This window comes from Protopterus annectens, chromosome 12.part0, assembly GCF_019279795.1.
Source record: "Protopterus annectens isolate FY-2018-M chromosome 12.part0, PAN1.0, whole genome shotgun sequence".
In the NCBI taxonomy this organism is placed as follows: domain Eukaryota; kingdom Metazoa; phylum Chordata; order Ceratodontiformes; family Protopteridae; genus Protopterus; species Protopterus annectens.
This window is the reverse complement of record NC_056746.1, coordinates 886664283-886678668: the sequence shown is the minus strand read 5'-3', so window position 1 is coordinate 886678668 and position 14386 is coordinate 886664283. Positions and strand designations below refer to the sequence as shown.

Genomic DNA, 14386 nt, shown 5'->3' with positions numbered 1-14386 from the left:
TTCTTGGAATTCATAAATTCCAATGCCCTGGATCAACTAATCCATTGTCCCACCAGGGGCTCCAATATCATAGACCTAGTCATTACCAACATGGGAGATAGATGCTCCACACCAGTGGTCACCCCTTAATTTGTCAGGTCTGACCATATGCAAATAACCCTTGACATCCACATCCCCCCCCCACCCCAGTAAGAAAACCTCTGTAAAAAACTTCTCCAAAGCCAACTTCAGTCTACTGAAGTCAGAAGTTACAAACTTCATGACACCCATGCATACGGGATCTGAAAGTTTGATTGCTGAATCCTACACTAAGGCACTGTACGAGCACATCCACTCATGCATGAATCGTGCCATCCCAAATAGAACCAAGATGCTCTCCTCCAAAAAAAGGAAGCCAATCTGGTGGTCCCCTGCTATAAACAAACTATACAACAGAAGGAAGAAACTGTTGCAGAAAAGAGGAAAATCCCAGGATGCAAAAAACTCCCTCACCAGCCACAGTAAGAAGCTGAGATCCCTCATAAAATCCTCAAGCTAGTTATGAAAATAAAATTGCCAAAGATTCCAAAGACAACCACAAGGCATTCTATAGTTATGTCAAGAATCTAAATGGCAATGCTTAGATCTCCCCTGAGCTACAACAGAATGGCATTAAATATACTGATCGCAAGAATATTGCCAATATTGTGGCAGATAGATTTAGTGCCAACTTCACCCCCCTCTCACCCCCTAAAGGGCCCATCTAAATACCAAAAGATTGCCAAATTCTGGTAATCATGGCCACACAGGTAGAAACCGCACTCTCCAAAGCTAAGAATACAGCATCCATGGGACCAGATGACATCCCGAGCTGTGTACTATATGAACTACAAAATGAACTGGCACCTCACCTAAGTGTCATGTTTAATCATAGCCTCACCTCAAGCTTCATGCCCACTGAGTGGTGCACATCTACAGTTATCCCACTTCACAAGGGGGGATCCACCTTGGATCCCAGGAACTACCGTCCCATCAGTCTGACGAGCCTGATCTGCAAGGGCATGGAATGCATTATCATGGAACTTATAAACAAAGACATTGGCAACCTTTAAACACTGGACTCCACCCAGTTTGAGTTCATGAAGGGCCGATCTTGTCTCCTGAACCTGACTGACTTCTTCGAATCGGTCTCCCAGAGCTGTGGATGAGGGTAAGACGGTCCACACAGCCTATCTGGACCTCGCCAAGGCCTTCGACACCATCCCCCACTCTGGAATCATAGATAAACTTACTAAGCTGGGAATAAATCCCTATGTCACTCGATGGGTTGCCAACTGGCTTTCTGACAGAACCCACACTGTAAAAGTAGTCGACTCCAAATCCAGCTCCAGACAAATGACAAGTGGAGTACCTCAGGGTTCAGTCCTGGGACCACTCTTGTTTGTAATCTACTTCTCTGAAGTGCAGGCCAACACTAAGGGACTCTGGCTATCAAAGTTCGCAGATGACTGCAAACTGGGAGCCATTATTGAATCCCCAAATGATGTGGATATTCTACAAAAGGGCCTTACAGAAAAGATGCCTGGTGCCAGAGCCATCGGCTCAAGCTTAATGCCAAGAAATGCATAGTTATCCCCATTGGAAAAAAACATGTACCCATGAATTACCACATAGGTGGCAGTACACTAAACATTGAAAGTGTGATTAGAGACTTAGGGACACAGGTGGACAGTGGTCTCACCTTCGATAACCACATCGCCACAACAGTCAGGAAATCCTGTGGCACACCTCATCACTAAGGGCTTTTCATCCAGAAAAAAGGAGGTCATTGTCCCACTGTACTCATCCCTCATTAGCCCGATTATACAATATAATGCCCCATTTGGTATGTACCTCACAAGACATCTGCAACAGCTGGAAAGGCCACAGAAATATCTCACTAAAAGAATCACAGACCTAAAGCAGATGCCATATGCTGACCATCTAAAAAAAACTCCAGCTATACTCTGTGGCATATCGTCTACTCAGAGATATCTGCTTAACATACAAGGCCATGCCAAACCCTGAGCTGTTGGACATGCTCCACTTAAAGAAATCCCAATCCCTCAGAGCTACACGCTCCAGGGATCTAAACCTTGTCATCACAATGAACAAAACATGCTGGAGGGATATGTTTCTGACCCAGAGACTCCCCATACTGTGGAATAGACTGCCCATACATGTCTAGCAGAGTGCCTCCTTGGCCCTCTTCAAAAGGAACCTTGATGATTGGATGGGAGATAGGAGATTCATCCCGAGGATCATGTCAGTTGCCCTGCTAGACAGAGGTCCAGGGAAGTAAATATTGTGGGAAGAAATATCCAGGGAATTGTTATGGCTAGGCTTGTATAGGCCCTAGGGCCAATAGCCTAGTACCAACTTATGAACCTATGAACCTAAGACCGCCCTCTACAAAGCCAAAAACACAGCATCCATATGACCAGACAACATCCCAGGCTGCATACTGCACGAACTACAAAATGAACTGGCACCCCATCTAAGTGCCATGTACAATCATGGCCTCACCTCAGGCTATGTGCCTACTGTATGGCGTACAGCAACAGTTATCCCACTCCACAAAGGGGGTGCTACCATTGACCCCAGTAACTATCGTCCCATTAGCCTGATGAGCCTGGTCTGCAAGGCCATGGAACGTATCATCTTGGAGCTTAAAAACAAAGACATAGGTAACCTCCAAACCTTGGACCTCACTCAGTTTGGGTTTGTAAAAGGTAGATCATGTCTACTAAACCTGACTGACTTCTTTGAAGCAGTCACAAGAGCCATAGACGAGGGTAAGGTAGTGCACACAGTCTATCTTGACCTTGCCAAGGCTTTCAACACCATCCCCCACTTCGGAATTATTGATAAACTCACTAAACTGGGCATAAACCCCTATGTCACAAAATGTGTGGCCAACTGGCTCACTGACAGAACCCACACAGTAAAAGTTGCCGACTCCAGGTCCAACTTCAGATCAGTGACAAGTGGAGTACCACAGGGTTCGGTCCTGGGTCCTCTCCTGTTTGGCATCTACTTCTCTGAAGTGCAGGCCAACACAGAAGGTCTTTGGCTAATAAAGTTCACAGATGACTGCAAACTGGGAGCCATAATCGAATCACCAAATGATGTTGACATCCTACAAAAGGGCCTCACAGAGACAGATGCTTGGTGTCAAAGTCATGGCCTCAAGTTCAATGCTAAGAAGTGCATTGTCATCCCCTTTGGGAAAAACTCGGTACCTATGAACTACCACATAAGCAGTAGCTCAATAAACACTGAAAGTGTGATAAGAGACCTCGGGACACAGGTGGATAGTAGTCTCTCCTTTGATAACCACATCGCCACAGTAGTCAGGAAATCCTATGTGGCACACCTCATCACAAAAGGGTTCTCCTCTAGAAAAAAGGAGGTCATTATTCCTCTCTACTCATCCCTCATAAGACCAATCATAGAGTACAATGTCCCATTTGGAATGCATCTCACAAGACACCTACAACAATTGGAGAGGCCACAGAAATACCTAAGAGGATTACCAGCCTCAAACAGATGCCATACGCAGACAGTCTAAAAAAACTCCAGCTCTACTCCGTCGCATATCGCCTACTCAGAGGTGATCTCTGCCTAGCACACAAAGCTATGTCAAACCCAGAGCTGTTGGACATGATACACTTAAATAAATACCAATCTCTCCGTACCACATGCTCCATGGACCTAAACCTTGTCACCACAATAAACAGAACATGCTGGAGAGATAGTTTCTTGTCCCAGAGACTCCCAATACTCTAGAACAAACTCCCCATTCCTGTCAAGCAAAGCTCCTCATTGGTCCTCTTTAAGAAAAACCTTGACGACTGGATGGGAAATAGGAAATTCACCCCAAGGATCACTTCTGCAGCACTCCTTAACAGGGGAATGGGCACAGGAAAATAATTTTCTTGGGTGGCGAAAGCCAGGGAACCTTTTTGGCTAGGCTTATATAGGCCCCAGGGCCGATAGCCTAGTACTTACCTATGAACCTTTCAACCCATTAATTTTTAAATGATACTGCCGAGTGCCCAACATTGCTATTTCTAGTACACCATTTCACTGTGCCCATAAAGAAATATAGCAGCAGTCATTCAGCTGTATTCTTCTACCTGTAGTCTGTCCTCAGGATTTATATCTGTTTCTTGCATAATGGTTTTCTGTGTCCCTGTCAATAAATTTATGACACTTTAAAAGCCTAAAATCAAGGTCCCACCTATTTCTTATATCAATGTTTAATATTACATTTATTAATCAGGGCTTACAGCAGATCTGTTACCCCTTGTATTACTTCTGGCAACGTTCTTTGCATCAAGTGAAGAATATCCATATCCCTCAGCATGAAGCAAGACCAAAAATGAAAGCAGCGCCCAAGACAGGGGCAATGTAGATCAGCCACACAATGATGGCAGTGACACTTCTGCACCAGCCAGTCACTGTGAATTATCAGCAATCTCATAGTCATTTTCATGGCCAACATCTGTTGCATTGTACCATTTAGTTTAATTTTGTTTTTTTTTTTTGTTAGTTTTATTTCTTCAAAAATGCATGGCCTGTTTTACAAACCAAAGCCTAGGACAAATTCCAAAACTTCCAGAAATTCACTTTTTGTTCTTTGTTTTTTTTTTTTTTTTTGAGTATGGCATTAGTTTCCACACATTCTATATATACTACTGGCTTCACATTTTTCATGGGGGCATTGAACCATTGGTTACTGTTCTTTATGTTTAAGGACTCTTGTCTATGGCACTTTAGTTTATGTGGTGCTCTTTTTTTCACTGTACCAAAATACATATGGTTACAGTCCAGAACAGCAAACTGTTAAATGAGCAAATGCTCTGAAAAGTGAACACTGTTAACTGTATATTAGCCTGCTCCTTTTGGTATAAGATCACAATGCAGAGAGGTCAAGGAATTTGTCCTTACCCTGCTCATGTGTGATCTCCAAGCTAGTATATATAATTAGCAGGGGATGTGTAAGGTACAGCCCCCCCCCCATGTGGGAGGTGCTGGTGGGAGGATTGCAAAAAAATATTAGTTTTGTTTTTTCTGATTGTCAATCATTTTAGATTCACTCTAAAATGGTTGCAGTTATGTGGTTCACTCTTTAAAGCATTTGATATTTGACAATATTCTCGGATCCCAAATAATTTAATGCTGATTGTTAATGTTCTAAGTCTGTCTGTCTGTCTCTCTCTCTCCATATATAATATATATATATATATATATATATATATATATATATATATATATATATATATATATATATATATATATATATATATATATATATATATATATATATATATCTACTTCACTTGACCTAAAACTCCTTTGACTGACACCCAATTGACCTAAATTTCATTTGGCTGACTCCCATTTCACCGACAGCTTACAATGCTGAATTTCAACATACTAAATCTTAAACCATACACAAGCACACTTAGAACACCATTATACCATGACCCCCCCATTAATATTCCAAAACGTGCACGCTGATTGGTCAGCGTGCACGTTGTAAATCAGACTTATACTAATGGAAAAAGGTCCAGTCGCCCAGACTTTTAACATTAGTATAAGTCTTTTTTTACAGCAACGGAGAACACAAGATCTCCGTTGCTTTTTAGACACTGTCTCGCTATGTTAAAGGAGTTTAACATAGCGAGACAGCTTTAAAAATAACGGAGATCTTCCTTTCTCCGTTGCTTTTTTTAAAGCTGTCTCGCTATATTAAACTCCTTTAACATAGCAAGATACTTTGTAAAAAGCAACGGAGATCTTGCTTTCTCCGTTGCTTCCACCCACAGCTCTGATGTACTGTGTAAGCATACGCATGCGCAGTACATCAGAACTGCCACAGAATACCAGACATCTGCGGAAGGGCAGCAAGGAGGCATTATACAATGCCATTATTTAAGAAAAGTAAGTATTTTTTTCTTAAATAATGTCATTGTATAATAGCAATAACCCACTTCTTGGTGTGGGTAATGCTGGATTTACCCACGGTTGTCTTTGTTTGGCCACACGGGCTTCGCCCTCGTGACCAAACCACACCAACCGTGGGTAAATACACATTACCCACACCCAGGCGTGGGTTATTGCTTAAATAACTAACCCTTTCCAGATCTTAAAAACTACTTACTTACCCTCTTAATAGAAACAGAACAATGTAGAAGGGGGGCTGTGCCCCCCCCCCCAATTATGTATACTAATTCCAGGATCGCACTACAGTGGGGAAATGGGCATATACCTTTAACTTGCCTTACAGTACTCTACACGCTGCCACTTCTGCTGGGAATGGACAAACATTTGCCAAATTACCTTAGATACGTCCCATAAAAATGTAAAGAGACAAACCCACATTTATAAACACTACAACACTACTTTCTACATGACTATCAGAATTCTAACAGTCAGCACTGTAAGTTACAGTGATTCTTTTTATCCCAAGCAAGTCACAAATGAAGGAAAACCCACAAGTCTATGTCTTAAATGTCAGTGAAATGGGAGTCAGTCAAATGAGTTGTCAGTTAAATGAAATTTAGGTCAATTGGGTGTCGGTCAAATGAGTTTTAGGTCAAGTGAAGTAGACCCATATATATATATATATATATATATATATATATATATATATATATATATATATATATATATATATAGTTTTTGGAGTGCTGTTCAACGGTCATATCTGCTTCTATGAGGCTGGCTTAGCCATCTAAGATACAATGCTGTAGAGTTCTATCAAGTAGGTAGCCCCCCATCCCCCCCTCCCCTCGTTAAGCTGGCCTCACCATTTGAGAAACAATGTGATGGTGTTTCAGTGTAACATGTAAATTATGTGTTTCTGAATGATAAGTGATACAAATGTTAAAGTAAGCATTGACAAAGTTGCTGAAGATACAACATCCTAGCAGAAAACAAAGAAAAATGTATCAAACACTGAATTTCTTGATTACGCTCACTTTTTTTGTTTTTTTCAGCACAATATGCCCTTCTGGAGGATCTCGTGTCACTCTGACCTTGAAGCATTAAGACATGCTCTAGAACTGGAATATTTGTAGCTAAGTTTCAAGACCACTTAAAAAATATTTGCAAAAAGGAACAAAAACTGCATATTCATCCAGCATTTTGGGTGAAAGACTTATATGACTGCAGTGATCATTTATGTAGTAATATACCTTGCTGTGGATGTGAACAAGAACATTTTCAACATCTTTGGAAAGTATCTTATTTAAGACTTTATGGACAAAGATTTACAGAAACTGAATTATATAACTAAACGGATACAACTCAGATAAAATGTTTAAAGTCTTAAGTCACCTGAACTATTTATATATACTTGTTCTGATCATCAACAATAAACCAAGGCTATCGCAAGTGATGCCTGTATCTTCCGGATACAATAATGATGACAATCCATTGATGAGACTCTGAGCCAGTTGACTGCATAGTGTCTTGTTCTTGGTGAAACATACAGGAAAGCTGTTTAACAGTATGGGTGGAGTAATCATTTTTGTGAAGTTTTATTTATAAATTGACCTTTCTTTAATGTTCCTTCAACTCTTGTATGTTTTGTTTTTTAAATGCAGGGGGTAGTAATTTAAAAGCTCTGTTATCCAAGAAACCTTGATGGGACACCACTAATCAGTACAGTAGTAATGGCCACTGTCATTGTACATGTTTATATCTCTTGGAAATGGTATATGGGCTGTGCATGTGTCTATAATGTGCCTTGTTCCACCATCTTGTTTTTTGGAATAAACAGTATCTTGGGATGAATCCATCAAATAAAAAGTCAATATTTTGTGACAAGCAGAAATATGGTTAACTTTAGCATTTAATGATCAAAAATGTCATTATGTATGTTATGTGCATTACTATGGATACAGGGGACTCCTGTCAGCAGTTTCAGAATGACTGCATGTTATAACCAAATGATACTACAGGCAAGTGAAAATTTAGAATCCTCCATTTCAGAATACAATAGTCAGGATTCGAAGCATGTAGCAGCAATAAGGCTATGGCAAAAAGGGCGTTTTAGTGTGATCTCAGAAATAGTGATTCAGAGACACATTAGGTGTAATGAGGAAAGACCTAATTTTTCAGCTAATTTGTATGTCTCTGAATTGCTTAATGATTGCCACAACTCACCATTGGTGACACACACACACACACACACACACACATCACCATACCTCTTCCCTGTCCTTGATTTCAAGACCACCATGATGCTTCCTTATTTTTCTCCTTCCCTCATAAATGAAGAATGATTACAATCAATAATGCCAGTCATTAGTGTTTCATTCTTATTATTATTGTTCAGAAAATGCATTGTGATGCAAGGCATGTTGCTCTATTATTTATATATTTAAGTGAATTAGAGTAATATTTAGAAAGACACTTGCCCCCATATGAAATGACCCATTACAGTCAGTCAGTAATGTCAGACATTATAGTTTCATGAATTTTTTTATTCCGAGTTTTATGCATCTTTGTATTCCATTCTTCAATGCCCCAGAACACATATTTTGTTAACTTTGTAAGTGGATTATGGTATTATTCAAGAATCTTCCAGTTGTCTATAGTTCCCACCCACATACTACTTTCATATTACACAACCTACCTGTTTTATTAACATTTGAAGGGGCTTAAAATTTATTTATCAGCCTATGGTGCCTACTATCCCCCAGTATTGCAGGATTACTCATTAGTGAAGGGGACTTTAGATATGGCAGCCCCCCACACACACACACACACATACACTCAATGTGCATCGAGCCCCCCCACCCAACTGCACTCGCACACGCACACGCACACACATGCATACGTGCACACGTACACGTGCACACACACACACACACACATGCACATGCACACGTACACGTGCGCACACACACACACACCTGCCTTAACTTGACCACACACACACACACACACACACACACACACACACACACACACACACACACACACACACACACACACACACACACACACACACACCTACACCACTCATACCTCTACATGCTTTCACACATTCAGCCACACACATACACATATCCACATATTCCTCAACACTACCTATCCACTAAACTGCCTGGCACTTACCTCTAATACAATTTCTGTCATTTAAAGTAATGGGTGATTGCAAAGTGACACTGCTGGTGGTAAGGATTTATGTAGCAGAGTGGTTCTATGAATTTACTTACTGCCGGCAATTCCGAGGGAGAGGGCATGGCTAATTATCATATGCTGCTGCCCCAGAATATCTCATTAGCATTTAAGGTAGGCTGGAAAGACAGCCCACCCCAGTGCTGCACCTCTTCAAGGTAAGCACTACAGTAAGGTTGCCTAAGAATTGGAAACAGTTATCACCAGCAGTAGAAAGAGTGTACTTTTGGCACTTTTCTGAATCCTGGCCAATATTCAGAATATGCAATAAAATGACACAGGAGTATGACGGGGCCTGTTTAGTAAGTGATGGGGACAATCGTGTCTACATGGCAGGGGATAGGAAATTAGCGGGGTAAAAATGCATACTGCAGAATGCATCATGGAAGAACTTTGGGTCAGTAATATTATTTTTGAATGTGATGTTGATGTTTGACAATAACAAATCACTAAGATAAATATTTAATTGAAGGTGTGAGATCTTTACCCATAAGTATATGGGGGGGGCTGGTATGTTTTTCTAACCAAAATAGTATGCAGCTCAGTGTATACATAACATAAAATTAATATAGATATTTTTTAAACAATAGACATAAAATTAACACTGCTTAAACAACAAGATGTGATATTTCTACAAGCATAAAATCTCAGTCCATGTCAGTTCTGGGCATAAAGCATATTTAAGTTGCAGAAAATTACTTCCGTTAAAAAAAAACACCTCTTAACACTTGGCTCAGTCTCAGGCAGCACACATCATGTGTTGCAGATTTATGTATACATTTACAAATCTAACCTCTTTATCCACTACAAAAGACTTTGCTGCAAATTCTCTAACTTTTAAATCCAGACTATAGCATCACCACCAAAACACTCATTATTCCTTCATATACTACCTTCATAGGTACAAGCAAAATGCTAGAGTGATATATTCACTGTTGTAGCTCAATGTGTGTGTATGTACCTTTAAGAAGCTATCCAAAGGCTTGCACAAGTGTTTAAATACTGAGCATGTGCAAGTCTGACTGCCATTTTTGTAGTAAGCATGTATGTATGTAAGGTCTGTCTGTTAGCTAGTTTGTTTGTATTTTATGATGCTGCTATCCATCCTGATGTGTTTCTGTGTATTAAAGCATCTAAACGAAATACCGCGCCTGCTTGTCATGTATGTTAGAGAGGGACGAGCAACAACTGTCACACCAAGAAGTCCATGTCTTTTCTACCAAGTGGCATAACTAATATAAGGGAAACATATTAAGGCTGCACCCTTAAAATGTATTGATTTATCCTGATGAATAACAGATAACAGATAGTATTGTACTGTTCATTTTATGTAATCATATGATTCCATCACCATGTGTGCTCTTCTGGCTGCATTAAAGATGGCAGCCCTAGACAGAGCACATAAAGCTCTCATCAGCTTCAGTGAAACTACTAAATCAACAGACTCAGGGAAAATTATTTCATAAAACCAAGCAGGGCTCCTTTGTCTGAACCATTCTAACCCAGTCCCTCCAATGGAGCTATGGAATTTGTATTCTAACAAATAGTGTTTGCATCCTGAGCCTTTTCCCAGAATCAACTTATATTGTCACAGTTCAAACAAATGTTCATATCTGTAGAACCATACGTGTTACTAAAGGAATGTAAATGGCAAACTATTCAGCACAAATTTTTACAGTGGCAATGGGGTAGCATTCATTAGATGCTAGCTCTTAAATTGGATATTATAAGGCAAAATAAACACTATAAATATTCATTTTTGTAATTTTTTTAGACAACTAACACTACCTCAATAAACATTCTAGCCATGCACACATACTGTCATTTGTTCATCCTCTGAGCTTTCATATGGAGTGTCACAAATGAAACAAGTTTGTTATCAAATCTGGTATCTCCAAGTAATAGCAAGCCAAAAAGTGAGTATCCTAGAACCACAAGTCTAAACTACAAGTCTGTTTTATTAGCTAGTTAAAAATGTTTGCAGTTACGGCTTCTTCAGGCTTCACACTTTCATATGAAGCTCATAAGTTCTGTCAGTGTTGCTTGGATGTTGATCTATTTACTGAAATATGGGAATAATGATCCAGTAATTAACAGTATCTTAACATTTAATATATCTTTAGCTGCACTAGCTAAAGGTTCACAAAAATGTCACAACTATTCTAACATTTATACATAAACCTAAACAGATCAAAAATAAAAGGTACGATTTTATTATAAAGATGTGCAAAAGAACCACATGAATTATTTAGTACCATCATTGCTAGTTTCTAGTTCAAGTGACAAGTGAATCAACAGCTGTTATGCCTGCAAATCTAAAAAAAAAAAAAAATTACCCAAGGACTACTTGTTATCCACTTCATTGTCAAATGTAGTTTTACATGAAACTAATGCCTCATATGACCTAGTTTCTACCCAAATATCATTACTTACAACAATCCATAAATTATAAGAACAAGAATATAGTTTTAAACTTAGTGAGAAGTAGTAGAAGATCATTTTAAAATGTAGGTCTCCAAACGAACTTTGAGAACCAGAATATAGTTTTAAACTAGGCCTGCTGTCATTGCACTTTGGGGAAAGCAGAAGGCGACAGACAATGAAAAGCCATCTTACTGTTTTTGTAGACAACTACTGTCCTGCAGAACTTAAACAGTACCACACACTCGTGCTATTTATTCAGAACTTCCCTGTAGTTAGCTTGGACACTTGTGACTACAAGATCTTGGATTGCATCTAAAGCCACCTGTGGACCTACATAGCTGATATGAGTATTTTTGTACACATGTTCTAACTATCTCAGTGCTATGTTACAGTTCTTTACTGCATTTATTGATTTGTTTGAATGTATCACTATTTCCCCCTGTACTTGTTAAATAAATGCCATCTGTTAGTTATTATACTGCTCTTAGGTCGTTTTAACAGTATCCTGATATTTTCTAACCTCCTCTGATACTGCAAAAGCTGTTCTGAATTTACCAATGTTCTCCTGAGTTTGCCAAAATATCTCTACGTTTTGCAAAGTTTTTCTGTGTTTGTAGACGTTTTCCTACATTTGCGCATATTTTCTGTATTTGGGAACATTTCTCAGGATTTATAAACTTATTTCCAAGGAGTCCTGATACTGTGGGAGTTCTGCCTTTTGTCGTAAAGCATTTGTTACTGCACTAGAGCTCAATCAGTTAATTTTACATTAAAAAGGTTTTATTTTGCACTCTGATGAGAGCAGAGAGCTGATTCAACCCATCCAAGCTGATAACTGCTGGTGGAAGGCTTAATATCTGTTTATCTGATTGGCCTGAGAGCTTAACTATGTAAATCTCTATCATCCTGCTGGTATAAAAACTTTGCGTTTGTGCGATGGGCAAATGGTTACCTGTGCCTTGTATATATGCAAACCTTTCCAGTTTAAAATCCTCTATAGGAAATGCTCTCCTTCGTCTCTCACTGTTCATAGCTGCTCAAAGAACTGCCAGTTTGTGCAGAACACAGCACCACTGCAGGTCATCCTATAGTAACTACTAAACACTTACTTAAACCTATAAGTGACTCTCCCTACTTCTTCCTATCTACTAAGGATCTGGTATAATGGATAGGCACTTCCCTGTCATTTCTTTTTCTAGCCTGGTGGATATGGGCATCCTGAGGCAGTGTAGTAACTGCCTCATGTTCAGTGACAACCATTTAATTTTAGAACAGACAAATACAATGTACCTTTTAATTTTAGAACAGAAGAAGTAGATACACAATGTCATTGAAGGAAAACTCTCATGTACACACATGAAAAATGCAAACCAGGCTGTCAGCATTACACCACAAACACTCACTACCAAAACTAAAGTAAAATACATAGACCCACGTATACGGAGGTACTCACATAATCTACCCAAACCTCCAAGACCTCTTAAAAGTATCTCTCAGTGGCCCTGCACACACTCAAAAAGACAGTGCCTCCACAAAACATAACTCTGAAAATCCTAGCAGCCCCACTTCCAAGCCCATAAGGCAACACGCCATATAGGCAAATATTCTAGTTATTCGGGATTCCATTTTAAGACATACTGATATCCCCTTACAAAGCTAAACAAGGAGAAGATCACAATGAGCTGTCTGGCTGCCTGCCTGGAGCCAGGATCCTCCAGATCATGCATTCATTTAGATCTTTAAACCACAAGTACCAGTATGACACAGTCATAGCCCATGTGGGCTTAAAAGACCTAAGATGTTCCTCACTGGACTATATGAGGAGAAATATGATGGAGCTCTCTGAAAATGTGTCCCAGGTGGGTATGAATCTAGCCTTGAGAAGTAGCCTTCTTTCAATGATAATGATTTTTTATTTTATTTTTATTTTATTGAACATTATTTTATTTAACATTTGTTTAGTGGGATAGTCGAACTGGGCAAGAACCAATTTTCAGTGGAGGCCCAGGAAGAAAAGCTCCAGAGACAATGAAAAGCTATTAGAGAAATACAAGTTATACACATCATAAAAGTACATTGAGTTACATAGATTAAAAAGTTTAAAAGTAAAAATAAAGTACATTGAGTTATATAGATTAAAATGACTAAAAAGTAAAACTAATTTTTTGATAATGATGAATAATTACGCAGTAATGCAAACAGTGTGAAGGTTATCTACAAGTACATCAGATAGAGGAGTGGCAGGAAGCCTGAGTGAAAAGTATGTAATTAGATTAAGTAACTTTGAAGAGAAATAAAAATTGACAGTAGAGTAGAAAAGGGAGGAGAGTAGAGAGGAGGGCAGAGGAAGGAGGAGGATGAAAAAAATAGGAGAGAGGTAGGGCAGGGATGAAATGTAAGGTGAGTACATGAGAAGCAGTTAGCAGGATGAAATGTTGCAGATGAGGAGGGAGGGATAGCAGGTGAAGCAATAAGTAAGTTACATATGGTGGCCATGGAATGGTGGAAGTGTAAGTAGATGAGCTAATACAGATGGGAAGGGATTTAGCCAGGACAGGTACATGAGCAGAGCCAGTTGTTACTGAGGAAGACCCTTAGCTGTTTTTGAAGTGAATTAGGTCAGTAGCAGTTATTATGGGCTGAGGGATAGTATTCAATATTTTGGAGATGTAGTTAGAGAAAAGAGTCCCCATCTTTGGATTTGGAGACTTTTAATAAAGATTTGTTGGAGGATGAAAGTAGTCAA

The 14386-nt window shown here is 39.4% G+C and overlaps 1 protein-coding gene across 2 annotated transcripts in view; it reads left to right on the top strand.

The window, feature by feature from the left end:
• Positions 1-7833, top strand: part of EYA2 (EYA transcriptional coactivator and phosphatase 2) — a 970866-nt gene extending 963033 nt beyond the window's left edge. For both annotated transcript variants that reach the window (XM_044089920.1, XM_044089919.1), the window contains exon 17: positions 7026-7833. In XM_044089920.1, the coding sequence (XP_043945855.1) occupies positions 7026-7106 (81 nt within the window). In that variant the 3' untranslated portion in view covers positions 7107-7833. The remainder of the gene's footprint in view (positions 1-7025) is intronic.
• Positions 7834-14386: the final 6553 nt, after the last annotated feature.